Source organism: Epinephelus moara, chromosome 3, assembly GCF_006386435.1.
Source record: "Epinephelus moara isolate mb chromosome 3, YSFRI_EMoa_1.0, whole genome shotgun sequence".
Lineage (NCBI taxonomy): Eukaryota > Metazoa > Chordata > Actinopteri > Perciformes > Serranidae > Epinephelus > Epinephelus moara.
Window position 1 is genome coordinate 37,198,560 of NC_065508.1, and position 19,406 is coordinate 37,217,965.

At 40.3% G+C, this 19,406-nt stretch overlaps 1 protein-coding gene across 8 annotated transcripts in view; it reads right to left on the reverse strand.

The window, feature by feature from the left end:
- Positions 1–19,406, reverse strand: part of robo3 (roundabout, axon guidance receptor, homolog 3 (Drosophila)) — a 210,884-nt gene that overhangs the window by 23,956 nt on the left and 167,522 nt on the right. For all 8 annotated transcript variants that reach the window (XM_050035341.1, XM_050035327.1, XM_050035309.1 and 5 more), the window contains 3 exons: positions 14,840–15,011; positions 9,071–9,276; positions 237–318 (listed from right to left, as the gene is read on the reverse strand). In XM_050035341.1, coding sequence (XP_049891298.1) covers positions 237–318; positions 9,071–9,276; positions 14,840–15,011 — 460 coding nt within the window. The remainder of the gene's footprint in view (positions 1–236; positions 319–9,070; positions 9,277–14,839; positions 15,012–19,406) is intronic.

Genomic DNA, 19,406 nt, shown 5'->3' on the forward strand with positions numbered 1-19,406 from the left:
ATGTGTATATGTTCTTATCTGCAGTCACACTTAAATCTACAACTAATAATTTCACTGCTGTTAATTAAAACAGAAAAGTGTTCCACAGGAATGGTTCTAAGGTTAGCCAAATGAATAACAGTGCGGATACAGCAGTGATAATCAGGATTCTGTTTTTTTTAATAATTTATCTCTGTTTTGTTATTCTTCATACAGCTTTCATTTGCATGCATTTAAATCACGCAGAGACAATTTACCTTTGACTGTGAGCACTCCACTCCAACTCGTCTCTCCACTGGAGCTGGAAGCCAGGCAGGTGTAAACCCCAGAGTCCGTTTCCTGGCAACAGTAAAATGTGTATCATTAGTTTAGTGTGTGAGTGTGTTCATGAGTGTGTGTGTGTGTGTGTGTGTGTGTGTGTGTGCGTGACCGTGATACTATGTTAATGTACCCATTACCAGTGATTGAGACTAAATGTCATATCTCTCAAACCAGAATGTTTGTACTCTGAATACTGAGCAGAGGGAAGTTGGCGTGGATGACGAGCTGGCAGAACAGAGAGCTGTTATTCACACAGAGCCGACCAGGTGACTCTTTACCCTTTCACATCAAAGTAAGACTGGCTTTTTGCTATCAGTTCAGAGCAGCTCGCAGCTCCCACTGGTGCCAATATGTTTAAAAAGTGCATCTTTAACACTGTCAACAGCCATCACCTTTTGTCTTTCTGACTTTCTGTTATGATTATAGCATGAAGAGGGTTGAAAGAAGCCTCTCACCTCCACAGGCATGGAAGTCACATCATATAAGTATCTAAGATGGAAGCTAAGCACACATTGCTGGCAGTAAGGACAGAATTACTGATGCATGGACAGATATAATGACACATTTTAGTCCATAGTTTGACTGTGAGAAGACATCATGGCTGTGAATAATTCTGACATATCTTTATCTATACATCAGTAACACTGTGATAATATTTAAATGTAATCAAATTTCAGCCAATATTTTTAAGCAAACTACATCATTCAGCTGACAAATTGGGAATGTTTATCTGAATCTTCTTTTATATTAAAAAACAGCCTCTCTTGGGCATCAATTATCGTTAACTGCATATGAATATTTGCATTCTCATTAGACATGCCTTAACATCTGCTTTAATTAACTGCTTTTACTTTAGACATTTTGTCAATTGTAGTTATTTAATTTTTTTTAAATAAATGATATATTCTCAGTGGACCCATTTGAAGTCAAGCTGGTGGCTTTTATGTTCCCTGTCTGATTCCTACATGGCACAGGAGGAGAGTTAAAGGAAGGATCAAAGGACAGAATTTTAATGACCAGCTAGAGGTCTAGAAATTTCTGAGGCGCCAGTCTTTATACTCAACAGCCACTACTTAGCATTCTGGACAGGCTAGGAGCAGATGTAATTAAGAGGTATGTGTGTGTGTGTGTGTGTGTGTGCGTGTGTGTGTGTGTGTGTGTGTGTGTGTGTGTGTGAGTGTGAATGCTGGCTATCAAATTTTTGGGGAGGCAAGCCAAAAGCTAGACGGTCTGTGAAATTGCTTACAACAGAGGGAGATGTTGGGGGTCTCCACACTGGGGAATGTGACAGTGAGGTAGTAACAGCTAACAGGAGCAGTGCCTCTGAACGTGTTTCTGTTGCTCCACCGCTCCACATCATTCTTTTTGTCTTTCTTTGTTTCTGTCTTTTCACTCTCTTTCATTTTCAGTTTCAGTTTATCCACAATTTAGGATGTTGTGTAACTATAAATGGGCGTTGGAAGACAAAGGACATCAGAAGATTATCAAGCAGTCCAATTGCCAAGGCAGATGTGAAAAAAACTGTAGTGCTTACCCTGCTCTGGATTGAATAAATGCAGGCAATCTTTCGATGGCATGTTGAATAGGTTGGCGTCTTATTTAAAGCTACCCTGCGGCTTTTTGACAACTAGGACTACCATGAAGCAATATTTTATTGGGCGGGTTCAGAAAGACAACAGCACTGTGTAAAAAAACATAGCCCCCCTCATTCATTTTAAAGTTATGATGGGCAAAATTGAACAAACCAATCTTTTTGAACAATTCTTTTTAGTGTCCAGTGTGTACTGGTCAGCCAGTCAAACATCTGAGTGCTCATCAAGCCCAGCCTTTTCCCACTCTGTGTTCTTGCAGGGGAGTGCTCAGGCTACCTGCTCCAGGGAGTGAACAAGAAGCAACTGAATGCCTGTCAAGTCTAGACCTCCAACAGCCAAGGCCAATGGTGCATTCATGTGCTCCTTGGAAGGTGGTTCTTCTGACTTAGGTGTGCATGAGCTGTTAAGTTGTAATGTGGAATCAACATGGACACAAAAAGACAATGTGTTGTATTTTATTGCTCAGTAGGAGTGGGCAATATGGCCCTATAATAATATCACGATATCTCATGTTATTTTTGCAACAAGGATATTCTTAATGATATGACAAATTATCAAAAAAGAAAAAAAGAAGAAAAATGATTCAAGAATACAGAATTGTAACAAAATTTACATGTCAACCTAACAGTTTGCCTTCAAATATTCAGTAAAATTTAAACAAAAATGAGTTTCCAAATACAAAAAAAAAAAAAATGTACCCTTGGATCTATTTATGTAAATCAACAGGTGATTTCCTTCTCTTTTAGCAAAATCCTAAATGAATGAGTTGTTTTTTTTCAACCTGGACCGATATGCCCTGCCATGTATCTTCTAATCATCATGCTGTAACCCTTGACAGGCTGTTATGTTACCATGACTATTGCGCATTCACATGTATGTAGTTTTTTGTCAAGCTGTGAACATCACATCTGTTAGCATTACCAAAGGTTTATGACAAAATCACCAACTCTCATTTACAATGGCAAAAGAGGAGAGGGAGACGCTGTGCTGCTGCCAGAGGAGCTGCTGAATGAGTTCCCTCTGAGCGGTAAGTCACTAAAAGAGTCTTAGAAGTCCAGGGCTGTTGATAAAACATTCAGGATGCCACAGTTTATTCCACACTACTGAAGCTGCTCCTCGTTTTGGAACCACCGCAGAGTCACAAATAATTTCGCTTTCAGCCATGCTTGTTGTTGCCGTGCATAACAGTATGACATCATTATGTCTACAAGTCGAAATACTGCGAGAATCCTGATATAAATTTTTCATGCTCTATTAAAAATTATACCGGTATAATCGTGAATGAGATATATGGCACACTCCTACTGCTCAGAGCGTTTAAACAACACTTTGATAACAAAGAGCAAAGGGAACGGATCAGGTGAGCCATGAAATATGATTAGGTACTTATTTTTCTTAGTATTCCGACACCACATGAATGCAGCACGAGGGCACAAAGGTAACCAGGATGTCTGCTACTTGCAGATTCAAAGAACTGATATTTCTGGTCCCCTGTACTGACCTTACATGGCCTGCCTACATACAAGTGGTATGCTGAACCAGAACATTAAAATGAATATTTTATCTGTAAATATGTAAACATATACATGATGACTGGGGATGTATTTAGGATATTTTTTGTGGGGCTGGGTAGCCCTCGCTGTCAAACATGCATGTACTATAACAGTGTCAAGAAGACACTGACACCATATTTTAAGAAAGTATCAAAACTCAAAACGTTCAATATGTTTACATGCATCAACTTCAATAAACTGATACTGTAAAAAAAAAAAAAGGTCCATCCTTAACTATTCAAATGTGTGCCGGCAGAGAATGTTCGGGCAAAAAAGGCTGGGTTGACCCACAAGAAAGTTGATCCAGGCCCATGTGTATTTTGATGCAATGCAATGCAAAGTCGTCCATCAAATATGTGCAGGTGTTCATTCCTTCTACATTACTTAAAATGAATGCTTCATTTCAACTGTTTGCCTCATGGACATCGCAACAGAGGATAAAATTAAAAGATACAAACAGCTGTTTAAAACTCATCTATTGCTCTAGCTGGATTATTATTTCATCACCTCACTGTTACCCAACACAAAACGCCACCACCAAATCCGCTTGCATTTTTGTTCAAAGCAGGACTGTTTTTAGTCTGATGCCAGCTAACATGCCAAGAAATGTAGCAATGCACAAGCATTGTCTTATGTGATGTACTCCTTTGACTGACTGATTCTTTTCTTTTTTTTGATAAGTGAAAACATATGATTGATTGAGAGGAAATAGATTTGACATGTTTGGTTAGCCTCAAAGAGTGTTTGGGTGAGAAAGTGACTGTCTTACTGACTAAAATTTCTTAAATTACTTTTAATGTACAGGTTTCACCTTTAAGTCCTAAATGTAAATGTAAATGCAGAATTTTTGACCGTTAGTGGTGCTGTAGCATTGTTTAAATGGAGGTGCCCTTGTATTATTGACCAGCTCTCGCACAAGGACGCACATTCATGCCACAAGTCTGTGACTGCAAATTCATGTTGAGTGCAAAGGGCAGTTGTGCATGTCAACTACTGGTGGCCTTAATGCACCAAACAAGATAGCAGCAGTGCACGAGTAAAAGAGGCAGTAAAGACGAAAGAGACGGCAAGACGAGAACAATGCGAGTTTCCAAACATTCACGGATAAAGGCTCTGCAAAGGTTTTATGAGGTATGAAATGCGTTCAACAATTTGCCAAGGTCTTAGGGACTACACTGTGTTCTGGTGAGAAACAAAAAACACGTTTGTTTACAATATAAACTCCAGAGAGCAGCTGTAAAACTAGATAAATTATGAATTGGGCTCCATTTACAGTCACATTGTGAGAGCAAAGGACCAACTGTATTTTAATGTTAAGTGCACCTGGGAGGGCTGCTAGCTCTCTAAATTGTTCTCCTGTTGCACTGTGCTTGTGTGTGTGTGTACAGGTATGTGTGTGGGAGTGTTGGGGAATTTTAATTAGTTTTTCATCTGTTTTGCGGCAAGAGGTTTCAGTCCTCTGTAGTTCATCAATTTACATGCAGACCCAATCCACCGCAAACACAATCAGCCTTCCCTTATTCACTTATTCTGTGAACACAGCCCATATTACTCCAATTGAAAACCTTATACATTATGCAGGGGATGTGCCAGGCAGAGCCTATCATGACTAATGCCTAGCTGAGTGGTGTGCACGTACACGTACACGTCTGGGCCGTCTCATCAGTAAAGCTGACAGAAGAATTACTCAAGCCTAAGTGGCTTGTCAGAGCGTCCGGCAGGACCCGGGACAGGTGACTCTCCATCCTATACAACATCCCTCGCTGCTCCTCCACTCTTTCTATAGGCCCTGACCTTGAGTTGACCTGTAGGCCAGCTGATGGTTTGTCTGTCTGAAGGGGTAAAAAGCGAGTCCCCAGATGGTGGCGTTTGATCGGTGGATGGGGAATCGGCACGGAGGGCGGGTGGGGTAAACAGCCGGGACACCTGACTATTAATCAAGGCAGGCAGCTCTGGGCGCTGTGCGAAACAGATTGCTGAAAAAATGGATTAGGCGAGAAAAAAAGAGGAGAAGAGGAGGGAGGGAGGCAGGAGAGAGGAGCTCTATCTAGAGGGACTATCATTTATTTATCATAGTTTGATTTTATCTTGAAATTTGGGATATTTCTTCACTGCACTTCCCTGAAATGATCTGCCAATCAAACAGTGATCTGAGCTTTTTTTTCTCCGTCTTTGTCCACCACCTGCTAACTACCCAGTTAGCATGGGTATCAGCCTGCTGCACAAGAGCAGACAGAAGGTTGATAATGATATCAGACCTTTTTTTAGGAGGGTGCAGAAGGGAAATGTAATTACAGTCTATAACACGTGTACACTGGGATTTAAAGTCAACACATGAACTCGATTTCCTGCTTTAACCTGATTACTCCCAGTAATCTGTTTTCGCTTGTCCATGTAGTCTTTCTCACACTCCTCAGGCTTTGTTTGGGTTCCTCTGTTTCCCAACTGTCCCACTCCCTTCTTGTCTTTACTTTGCCATACCCGTACACAGCCCCCACCCCATGCCCACATCAACCATTTAGCAGGATGGCAGCACAAACCTCTTTTAACCCCCCCACCAGCACCACACACAGACACAGACACACTTCCCGTCTGTCCGGGACGTCTTGGCAGCGGTGAGGGACGGTGGTGGTGTGTGTCTGGCAGAGGTCCCAGGGTAATGGCATCTCCTCACTGCCAGGGTACGAGGAACAAACAGACCATCTGTCCCCCTCCAGGGGCCCTGATGAAATTGACTTATTTATACTGACTATTTCAGGGTTACATGTGTTTTATGAATGCTGATTTTGTTTTGTTCTCAGAGTGAGATTGTGCTCAATGATTAAAGTTTGTGTTTTACACTTTTGATTTTGACTTTGGGGTTCATTCATAGCAGAACTAACATTTAGAGATTAATAAATATGTTAAATGTTAAAGTATCTTGGGGAAAATGAAAGATTTTCACTTACGAGAATTTGGGAAACATTTCATTATTATCAATTTGTCACGACACCAGCCAGACTGACTGATATCATTAGATAATCAATAAACTCATATGAAAATGAGTGTCTACATTTATGTTTTCAGGCGTTAATACCATAGTACATTAGGTCTCCTAGTTTAAAATAAATTTTCAGTTTATTTCTACATTTGTAGCTTTGGCACCAGTTGCAGTCACCATGTTTCAAGTCTGCCTGGTTGTCTGACTGTCCCTGTTTTTTCACCCATTAGACTGCTTTTTAGCAATGTTGCCAGATGTCAACAATTCACTCAGTGCGCACGTTATTACAACTGATAAAAAAAAACTACAAAAGTAAGATCCAAGTTGTGATAAACCAAGATTATCCTTGAAGACAAAAACAGAAACATTCATCTTTTTAGAATAAGTCAGAAAAATTTGGTTTATGACCACAGTCTGTAAAAAAAATAATGGACGTAGCCACAGTGACATTACATATCATCTATTTTTATCTATTTTTGTTGTTATTTATGCATCAACATCGACACATCAGTATAGAGGTACAGAAGAAAGCCCACGAAAGATGAACCCACAATGAAGCCAAGACCTTATTAAGCAATTATGCCAAAGATGAAATCAAGTGGGAGTTGGAAATGTTGACCTGAAATGACAAGGTGTCGCGAAAATCTTCTGCAAGTTAAGCTTAACATATGTCACACTGTGAAACAGTGCTGAGAAAGGCTACATAAAAAACAATCAGTATTATTTAGGAAATTACAATCCATAACAACAGAAGCCGCTCAGATGGGCTGACCAACAAATGGTTTGAACGCCCGGATGCTTTGCTGGGTCACAGGCCAGACTTCTCTGGTGCAGCTGGAACAAAAGACTCTGCTGCCAGAAGCATAGTCTGTAAAAACAATGGATGTAGCTACCACACATCTTACTTTACCTATTGGTTCATGGACTCCTTATTTTAACCCTATTGTTTGGCAGTATGGCTGTCGAAATCTTGGATTTTTGAGGCCAGAGGAGATCATATTTGGACGGAGCTGTGGAGGAGCGAGGGGTAGACAATGGTGATGCCTCGCAGACAGCCAGACACCCAATGGAATGGGGTGGCACGCTGACATTTTCAGAACATAAAAGAGCAAGTTGGAATGTTAAGAGTCTCTGCCACAATCGATGGGATATTTAAAAATAGCAGGTTTGGGGTTTATTTGAGTTTTTGGTAAGCAAGAATGATGATTTTTGCTTGACCAATCAACAGACTACAGCGTTACTAGCTTCACCTTTTAGTGTTGGATCAGTATATTAGGTACCTCAACAGAGGGGTAGCGCAAAAACAGGATGGAATGAAATGGTTCTGTAGGTAACATGGCCAAATTTTTACAATGGAAACACAAAAATAACTCTTCTAATGCACAACGAACTAAACTGAACTGAAGCGGATTGCTTGGTAGAAACAAAGCCATAGTTGTGTTTTCTACCATCAATACAGCCTAAGGTAAATGGAGAGAAACAGTTTATGACTTGTCTTGACTATCTGAAATGCAATGCAACTGTAGTGTTAGTGTAATTGTGGGACTTGATTCTTTGTTTTAACGATGGACTCTAGTGTCCAACCCCAACATCAATGACAAGACAGAAACTAAACAACAAGTAAACAAACAAATGATTTCTACAAGTAATTTTGTGATCTCACCTCTGAAATCCAAAGCCATAAATACCATGTGTTGTTATGTCTGCTGTAAAACAATAAAATCAAAAACACCACCATCACTGAGGGCATGTCTCCTCACTGTGTAGAGTCTGATCAAACGGAGCCAAAGTCTACAGAGAACTTCAACACAGAGTGTGACAACTTCAAATGGGTTCCAAAGCATGAGCACTTCCAAGTTTGTGCTCTTAGCTGTCAAGTCACTCTCTTTTATTCCTACATGACATGAATGCAGCATAAAAATGTACTTTAGGCTTCTGACTCCCTCTGAGTATGTCTCCGTCTATCCTCTCCTCTCACTCTACCGTGTGCTCCTCCATCTCTATCTCCCTCTCTCATTCATCCACTCCTCACACGCAGTGATGTATTGAGGATTTAATTACAAGTCTCAGCGATCGTTAATCATTGAGAACCCACAATCAATTAATGTGTGAGCCTCCTCGAGTCTCACAGAGGCTGCGGTGACCTCAGGTGCTGCTTCATACCCAGGAGGGAATTCTGGGCAGAATGGATTTCATTAGCACGGAGTAAGACGATGCTAACGACTGCTAATGGCCTCGTACGCTCATTATCATGACGATCACGCCTCACAGATGCGGTTTTGCTACATTCCCCGCCTCTCCTACTCTCATAAAAACTCATCATTTGAGTCAACGGTAAAAATGTCCTCTGTTTAAGTGCTTCCTTCTTTCCCTGTAATTAAAACTGGTGTTTTATCATGTGGAATATCTTTATCTCGTGTGAACGGCGTCATGTTTGATGTGCAAATAGACTGTGAATACATTTTAATGAGTTCACTGTGGTGTGATGGAATGAGAAGTAGTAATAAATATACAATGAATTAAAATTAGTTGAAGGTCATCACAGAAAGCTGTGAATTTAAAGGCAAAATGACAAATTAAAAGTTTTCCATTTCCTGTTCATAATCTGTGTCTGCAGTTTATTTGTTTATGTGGAAATCAAATACCTGGAGGTTGGTGATTTGGAAGGTGCCATTTTCCATCAAGCTGATTCGACCATCGTTTCCCAGGATCCTCTGTCCGTCTTTCTCCCATTGGATGCTGGGGATGGGGTTGCCCATGATGTGGCAGTGCAACTGAGTGGTGGAACCAGGAGCTAAAGTGGAATTGGCTGGTCCCTGGCGGATGATGGGTGGGACGCGGTCCGAAGGTGCTGTTGGGACAGAGAATTAAGTGGTTTGAGATACAAGGCCATAACTGAAATCCCCTCTTGTCCTCAGAGAATTCAGATTATTTTTTTTTACTTAAATCTTATGATCCTTTTGTTCTGACAGCATTTAAGCTCCAGTATTTAGAGTTTGTACCTCACAGTGTTAAGGGAATGCTATCCATCCATATTATCCAAATGATAATCAGCTACTCTCACTGTGGTATTTTATTCCCTGCTAAAACAAAGTCATGTCCAAATATCTTGAACAACAGCATTAATATAAGATAAGATGCTGAGGCTATGCTGAAACCTGCAGAATGTTATAAACACTGTGCAGACATTTTGGCTTACACAAAATCCACAACATCCTTTCCAGTCCACTCAACACTTCAGGAACTAAATTTTAATCATGAGCTAAATGGAAATATTACATCTCACTCTTACATTTAAATCCATTACATGTTCAACAATCAGACCTGGTTAATATGTTTGATGTGTTTCGGGCATTTTCATAACTGGTAATTTGTAATTTTTGTTATCATTGTCCTGGAGACCATATTTACAGGGAAAGACACAGGAAGTCAACAGTTTGCTTTTTGGGTTACAAATCTTAATGTTTGCTTGTAAAATCCCAGCCTGCCCTGCCAAGTGAGTTGTAAGATGTCACTATAAGAGGGCATCCACTCCCAGAAGCTCTCAACTCCACCTCTCTCTGGTCCTAACCCAGTTTAGCATGCAAATTGATGACATAGATTTATCTCCGTCAGGAATATGTTGATACATTTACCTTCTGTCAGAGTGATGGATCTCGTGACAGAAAATTGAACAGCACCTCCATGAATACAGTATTTAATATTATACTTGAAAGTGCATTTTCAACAAAATTTACACCTTTGAGTAAACATAAATTATTTGGAATATAGTATTGGTGGACAATTGAGTCATCCGTGTGTTTGTGGGGTACAATCATGACCAGAAACCAAAACATGTACTCCCTATCACCACAGCAACCTCCTGGGGTGAATACTGAAGCCAACAGAAGTGCCAAAAACTACAGTTCCTCTAATGGCCACTTGACACTGCCTTCAGGAGCGAGTTAATCCCCATAGACTCTCGTGTTAAAATGCCCAACTTTACAGCGGAAACATAAATGTCTACTTACTACTTTAAAAAATGGTTTCAGTGACTATAGCTAATTTCAACATCCATGACAACTGTACTTGGATAAAATTTATGTAACTCAGCAGTGTTAATGTATACTAAGGCTTAAAGTTAGGGATGTCCCGATCCGATATTCGGATCGGTATCGGCCGCCGATATTAGCAAAAAACGGCATCGGGCATCGGCATCGGATCGGACTGCATGGAAAAATGCCGATCCATGAACTCCGATCCATTTTTTCATGGAGTCCGTGCCAGGTTTTCCGGCCAGCCCAGCGCTCCGCGATTCAAGCAGTCAATTCCAGTGATCCGCTCCAGCTCTTACTATCAATCCACCAGGCCAGCATGCAGAGGGCAGATACACGGAGGGTAGGAAGAGTCGCGGTCAATTTAGTTAACTGACTATTTGTTTTCTGCTCTGGTTTTTTGAGAGTGATATTTTTATTTGGTTTACACTCTTACTGTTTAAGTAAAGAGCACTGACGGCATTGTTTTGGGCACAATTAGTGAAATTGGAGCCATGGATGGACTACAAAAACACTACTAAAATAACTGAAAAGGAAAGGCTGCATTGTTTGTTAAATGTCAACAATGTCTTGTGGTGTTAATCTATTTTTTATTTATTAGGGGGCCAAAGCACAAGTGTGTGGAGTCTTGCTGCTATTTTAATTTCAATGTTAGACATTTTAAAGATTTCTTGTGTTGATTCATTTTCTATTTATTAAGGGGCCAAAGCAGCCAAAGCAAACCAGCTATATTTTTTATTTAATGTTAATGTTCAAGTTTAAAGTTTGTTTATTTAACCCTGTTAACAATAAACGGGTCAGTTTCTCATACCAACTGTTGTGGATCATTCTAACTAACCCGATTAAGTAGTTGTTCTTGTTAGAGTAATATTGCTTAATCAAACCTTTTCTAACATGACTGACAACAAAATGAGTGAATATGTATATACGTGCTTGCCATATGCCTCGCCATAAGCTAGCTGTTGCTGTTTCAGTGTGTTTTCAGTTCATTAAAGTTCATTTTAACATTTTGATCGCCTAAAAATGTCTTGTTCAGCATTTGGTTGTAATAAAAAAAAACACCCTCTACGGGCCAATTCATAGCTTCTGCATCCTCGTGTCCTTGAGTGTTTGCTTTGGTCCGCAAAATGTAAAATTTCATCATCCACCAATGTCTGCAAGGGTGTGCACAGACCCCGAGGCAGACATCCATGTGCAGCCTAATTTTTGTGAGCCCACAGACTGGATGCATAGCAAATGTAAATGCACTGTGCTAACTAAGTTGGCGGCTAGCGACAGGGTTATTTCCATCCTTTTGTCCAAATATGGTAACTTTTGGCTCCAAAAATCCAAGATGGTGATGGCCAGCATACCAAACTCCAGGCTACAAAATGGGAGTCCACAAGACAATGGGTGATATTATGTTGGCTACATCCATTTCTTTATACAGTCTATGTCTATCATGTGTAGTTAATAAGCTATTAATGGCTTCAATACCTTAATTACCTGGTTATTAACCATTTAAATATCTATCTATCTTCAAGTTGTATTTGATACTTCGACATGGGACTGCAGTGAGTGTGTGTGTGCCAGGATACAACACAATACACACATTTTGGTACCAGACAAATTAATGCTAATGCTAATCCTTGGCAAAACACTGAGGGTGTATTTGCACTCAGCTTAGCTGGGTTGTTATTAAGTTGACTGTAAGAAAATTTTACGAGTTCTTTTATTAGCTTGAGAAAATGTAAAAATAAATGAATATATGTTGCATGCTTTGTTAGCTGCACCACTGGGCTTCACATCAAGGGGATAAAAACTGGAATGGACACTTTTATTCACATGCACATCCCTATTTTCCATACAGCTACAATTACAGCTTGTAAATCATCTAGACATAGCCACTGAATAAGGCTCCTATAGAGGAAGCCTGCTTTCACTTGACCCTTGCGAGCCTGCAGCCTTCACAGTCATCACAAAGAAACTCATGAACATATAAGGCTGTGCTTCATGTCTATATGTCTGTAAGTTGAATCTTAAACGTAAACACAGTGATGTAAGTGTTGCCAACTCACAGAGTTATACTCAGTTTGGACAAGTCAAGTGAATTCCTGTACATTCATAACTGCCTGTGGAAAGAAGACTCTAACTCAAACTTTTCCTTTCTTTTCTTTCCTGCGATGGCAACTGGCGCTCACAAAGCCCTGGCCACGCAATGACTGAGCAAAAATAGAACGTTTCACTCAACCTACCATTTGACATTTGCCTGCAGATGTGGAGCATATGCTCATCAGTATTCTGTGCTGTGGAAAGCTCTGATAGCATCAGCTAACTGAAGCTAACCGAAAGTGTGAAAAGTCAGTAGACAGAGCTGAACAAAATCCCTGTTTAGTCCCTGAATGGGGATGCAGGGAGGGAGCATATGTTGCAGCGGGGTTATTTACATACAACTATCACCAGTTGTCCGTTTTGATTACATCATGCTCATTTAGGGGAAGAATATGTTAATTTGAGACAGGTTTGAAGAGTTTCTGGGTTTATATCAGTGCATATATGAGGAGGAGATGGAGGTTAAATCAACAGACTGTAAGAAATTATTGATCAAATATGAAGCTGAAAATGTTACACTTAAAAAGTACCAAAGATTTGGTGTTGATGCTTAGATAAGGAACATATTTTTTTCAACATTAAACACATGCATAGTGCCTTTTCATAAGTCTTATTTGTCTCTGACTTCATCCAGTTTACAGCAGAGAGTTTGACAAAAAAATTGCTGCCAGCTGAGGGTACCTACATTGCAGCAGCAAATGCTAATGTTATTTTTTATTGATTTAAGTTTTAACAGAAATATTTCTCCCACACAAATACCAAAAAATGTCAATATCAATGTGTCATTTAGTTCAGTGCTGTCTTCTTAAGACCAGTAAAAAATGATGACTGCTGTGTAGTCTGAGTCTGTAGACTGCTGAGCAGTCTGAGGAGGAAGAAGGAGCAGGAAAAGCAGAAAGATGAAAAAGGAAAAGGAGAAATATAAATGAGAGCACAGGAGGGTCCGTCAGTAGAACTGCCCAGACATAAACTATAAAAAACCTCTTAAAATATCTTAGAAATCATGTGTCTCTAATTTGTTTTTACGAAAAAATGATTGCTCCTGAAGTGACAAACCAATGCTTGAAGATGCTCTAATTTTCATCAAATGCAATAGTTTACATGAGGATAGAATTCAAATATTTGTCAAAAATTCAGTTTTAAGATATAATTCTGACATTTACCACACTTCTATCATGACATCTTTTTTTTCAAAGAAGAAGAAGAACACTGGATATTTGTGTAGCTAGAATCTGCAGTAGCTATTAACAATGTTAACTAGTGAGAAGAATTTGATGCACTGTGGACTGTGTGGAAACTGTGTGCTTTTGATATTTTAAAAATCTGGCTGGATCTTGACAGTCTGAGGAGGAGTATAGTAAGTTTGGTGTCAAAAGAGCAAAAAATATGAAAGGAGATAGGAGGTGTAATGACTTCAGATGTTTGCTGCAGTGGCACCATCAGGACTATTAGCTCGAAGGAGAAGAAGAGGCAGAGAAAGAAGAAGGAGGAGGCGGAGGAGGGGGAGGAGGGATAGCAGAAAAAGACAAAACAGGAAAGAAGAAGAGGAGGAGAAAAGGAAGAAGTAGAGGCAGCAGAAGAAGGAGGAGGAGGATGAAAAGAAAAAGAAGGTGCAGAAAAGAAGAAGAAGAAGAAGAAGAAGAAGAAGGAGGAGGAGGAGGTGCAGGAGAAAAATATGGAGAAGGAGTGTGGAGGAGTGTGGAGGAGTGTGGAGGAGGAGGAGGAGGAGGAGGAGGAGGAGGAGGAGGAGGAGGAGGAGGCAATTAGCAGCCCGGCCCCTAACAATCTGCCTAATAGAGGCCATATTGTATATTTCGATACAGTTTAAAGATGCACATTTGTTGGCAATTTTCAGACAGGGTCTGTAAGAAAATTACTCGCAAGGAGTGTCATTTTGGCAGTGCAGCTGATCGACAGAAAGACAAGGGCAGACTTATGGTGTCAAGAAGTAACTGCAGTCTTGGTCTAGACACTCCTAAATAAAAAGACACTCTCAATCTCTGTGAGGCACTTCGCATTTGAACCAACCTGCATTCAGATCTTGAGCAAATTTTTAACAGCTGTTTGAAATTTAACAGTGGACGCCAAAAGCCAAGTGACATCGACTCCAGGTAAAGACAGACCACAAACAGAGACAAAACATAAACGCAGTGAAGTATGTTCTTACTCTCCATAAATATTGTAGCTAATTGAATCTTTAATGTGATCGCTGTTAATTTCTCTTGCAGTCACTCTTTATTTTGTGTAATCAGGTTACTGTAATGCCACACTCTGTCTGTGTACACTCACCACTTTCCACCTCCAGCAGGGCTTTAGTGAGGATGCTGCCGGCCACACTGATAGCCTGGCAAATGTAATAGCCAGAGTCTTCGACTTGGACATTGGCGATGGTCAGCTCACCACTCAGTGACACAGAGAAACGACCTGACTGTGATGGCTCCTGGATTGGGAACAGCAAGATCTGGAGAAGACAAACATTATGCAGATTAGTCTCTTCATTTGGTTTCCTCCTGATCAGTGACTCACTCTAAAACTCACAATTAAGTTTGTTATTCATCACTGATTTATGTGAACTTGGGGCATTCATTTCTTGTGCTTTTACTCAGTAAGATGATATTGAAAGAACAGAACCCTCAAGCTTCTTCACAAAACTCAATGCCAGACTGAAGCTGTTCCACTTACAGCTTTATTAAGAATTTGAATTTTGAAGCCATACACAGAATTAACTCATAAATGTGGCTCTTGAATGTTCAAGGATAAGAGCTTTTGTTAGCCAGACAAAACTTGTGGGAGCAGCAATAGACCATGAACAAATGAACTATGGCCTGTCGTTCAAATGGCAGACCTTGAAACTGCATATGACTCTGTGTGTCCTCAAACTAAGAAAGGCACAATAAGCACACAATATGAAAAAAAAAAGCATAATCAAGGGCATGGAAAAGAGATAGGATGTTGGGGAAATAATGGAGCATAAGCAGCAGAGAGGATGACCAGATGCATGTTTATATGACATTAGAGAGAATCATTTACTTGTGCTAGTCCGACTGAAACCAGACTTTTACTTGAATTTCTCCAAGTCGGACTAACACACCCAGATGTGATTGGAAGTCAAATTCCTCCTGCATGTATACAGTCAATTGGACCCAAACTGGTCTAGACGCCCCGCACATGCTCCACAGTTTCCACCCCCGGGCTTTGACCTTGAAGTTGAATAGCATTAAATAAGTAACAGAAGAAGAAGCCTGTAACATCATGCCGAAATCTACATCCAGAGCTGTGCATTTTTGGACGGACAAAATGTAAAGAGCTATAAATTGTCCACCATGGTACCAGTTTGCCACTAACTAACTGCAGCTAACTTGTGTGACGTAATAGGTCAACCGGAAAAAGGTCCAATTAATTTCCCTCCTGTGCTTGTATACTGGGACAAGAACAGTCGTCCAATTAAATGGCCATTGATGCCAGCTGTAAACTGTAATTCAGCAGTAAATAATCAGCCATGTGTGTCTGACTGTGGATGGTGGAGCTGTTGAATGGATTTGTGTAGTTTGTTAGTTGCAGCGGTGGCTGTTGGCTCCGCTTGTTAGCCGCTGAACGGCAGCGGAGCAAGCAGCCTTTTAAGCAGACTTTAATTATTTCTCTGCTTCTAACAGTGAGATCGATGAGTCAGCGTTTACAGTGAACCTGGGTACAAATCTTAGTTGTCTCAGATTATTTTTTTGTGGTGTCAAAGTTTTTGAGAGCGTAAACAGAGAGATGTTGAACTTTTCAAATGATGATCATTAAGTGTGTGCTCGTAAATCACCAATTAAACCTGTCAAAAACTGCTGGAGAAATGACAGTTTGTTAGTGTGCAGTAAAGTTTGTAGTTGTGGGAAAAAATATCTCAATATAAATTGTATACAACCTGTCACCTTGATTCTAGTTTCTGATACATGAATTAGCCTAACTAGATTAGTTTTAAAGATTAAATAAAATATAATGAAAACATAATGACTAAAAGTTGACTAAAATGGAACTAAAACATTTTGAATTTCCGTCTACTAAAACTACAGTAGACTGAAACTATGAAGGATAAAAAGACTAGAATGTGACTAAAACTAAAAAGCATTTCCGTCTCAAGACTAAGACTAAATATAAAATACCTGTCAAAATCAACACTGGTATGTAAACGTACTGACTGTTTTTTCCATTAAAAGACAAGGGCAGCAAAGGATCTACTGTATATAACAACATTGAAAAAATTATTTTCGCTAAAAAATAATATTCGGTCTTGGTTATCAGTGTGCACTCTGCATTAAGAAATCAAAAATAACAATTGATGTGTTGTGCCTGTTACTCTTTTCTTTACTTACCTCTACATAATGCAGAGACTCAGCTGTTACAGAAGAATGTCACCAAAAGTATTGTCTCCCCAATTTTTATCCCTGATCTTCTCCACTTTCCCCCTTTTCATTTGTTAGTATGAAAATGACTATATTCCCTGGGTATTTCACTAAAAGGCAGCCAACATTCCCAACATGCTACCCACGTACTTCCTCTCCTCCCCCTCTTTCTCCATGCTTTCTCCTCTTTATCTCTCTCCTCCACTCTTGTTCTCCCTCTCCCACACACACATTCTGCAGGCCTCCTCCAATCTAAATCTTCCCCCTCTAATCTGTACCTGGGAGCCATGCTGCAAGCACCCACGCTCTCTCATCGGGCCTTTCAGTGCATTCCAACAGGCTGCAATGCTTATCATACACTTGCCTTTCTCACACTCATACTTATGCACGTACGCACACACACACACACACACACACACACACACACACACACACACACACACACACACACACACAGGAGCCTGTGCAGACTCACGCTTTGGTGAATAATAGCCCGTGTGGATGATGGGAAAATGAGGTGTGTATGAATGCGTGGTTGTGCGAGTGTGTGTGTGTGTGTGTGTGTGTGTGTGTGTATGAGTCACCCCGGCACTAAACTACAACACAGAGTGATACAAGCGAAGGATGATAGTCAAGAACATGACAGTAAGAAGAGATGCAGTCTCTCTTTCTCTCAAGTATGTGTGTCAGATTGGCATGTGGAGAAACTAGCTTGAACCAGCATCATAACATCATAAGAAGTTTTCTGTAGGGCTCTTTTTTGTTTGGGTAAATATGGGGATTTGATTGAATTATTAAAAGTGGGTGGAATCAGCTAAAATAGTTATATACATTACATTACTTTGTAGCAAAAGTTGAAGCTTGGTTTTAAAATTATTGCTAGACAAATCCTGCTTTTTGTTTCTTTTCACTTGAGTGCTTGAGTCAGCACTCTCATTATGATGATGCAGCGGTCCCATAGAAATAAATAAGAGGGATGTGCTTTCTCATGCTGTGCTGTTAATGTTGACCTGAACACCATCCATCCATCCATCCATCTTCTAACCGCTTCATCCTCTTGAGGGTCGCGGGGGGGCTGGAGCCTATCCCAGCTGACATCGGGCGAGAGGCAGGGTACACCCTGGACAGGTCGCCAGACTATCGCAGGGCTGACACATAGAGACAAACAACCATTCACACTCACATTCACACCTACGGACAATTTAGAGTCACCAATTAACCTAGTCCCCAATCTGCACGTCTTTGGACTGTGGGAGGAAGCCGGAGTGCCCGGAGAGAACCCACGCTGACACGGGGAGAACATGCAAACTCCGCACAGAAGGGCTCCCACACCCGGGATCGAACCGGCAACCCTATTGCTGTGAGGCGACAGTGCTAACCACCACACCACTGTGCCACCCGACCTGAACACCGCCTTTATCTATTTTAGTGGAAGCAGATTTTGAGCTGTGCTTGTTTCCTTCAAACTAAACTGAACAGGAAACACAACACATCCCTCCGGATGGGTAACTTTAAACTTTCAAGATGGATCTGAACTTGTTTTGAGCTGTATTTTGGTACATTTTAGAATCATTTCCAAGGCAAACTTCATTTGGAAAAACTGCTTTCAAACCAGGCACTGGAGCCCATGTTTTTCATGACGCATGTGATGTATGAAGCATGTCACATATCATATCTAGAAGAATGTCACACACACATTATTTTCACAGATGTGTTTACTTTCTTCTGAACTACACCCGCCAACCGCATCACTGTGCAAAAGAAAGCATGCATCTACTGCTAGCTCAACTAGCACCTCTGAGCTAACTAATATTACAGCTCAGCCGAGGAGGATGCCATTTATGTTTACATCTCACGCTGTCACAAGCCTCTTGTCCATTACAACAAGGTCTGTAGATTGTCTTGAATAACTGGATCACGATTGAGACATGAAAGAGACACTGCTGTTGAGTCTTTCAAATGTTTTTTTTGGCGCTTTGAGCACCACAAGCCGAGTGCCTTCTAGCTCCATTATACTGGAGAGAAGGCAGAAATAACAATGGCCGACATCTCCAACACTCAACAACTCACATCAAAACAGACTGATAAACAGAGTAGCATTTCCCAACACTGAAAAGGAATATCTCTGCATGGTAAGCTGTTTATAAACATAGTGAATATTGGCATTATGATAATACTGAAAGAGAGCTCTTGGAAATATTTCTCTTTGAGCTGGTTGACTTCAGTCCAATGTGAGAAATAAGACCTCAAAACAGTGTTTATAAATAGAAACTATATTTTTTTTGTTCCAAGTCAGTCTGTAAAACTGCCAGTAAGGAAACTCACATTCCTGGCAATACAGTATGTAACATATCTACGATTTTTACATGTATTAATATTACCAACTTAAAGCTTTGATGATCTAAATGGTACAGGTATTTCCAACCAAACACATCTAAATAGAATAAATATGAAAGGAACATAAAGCAATG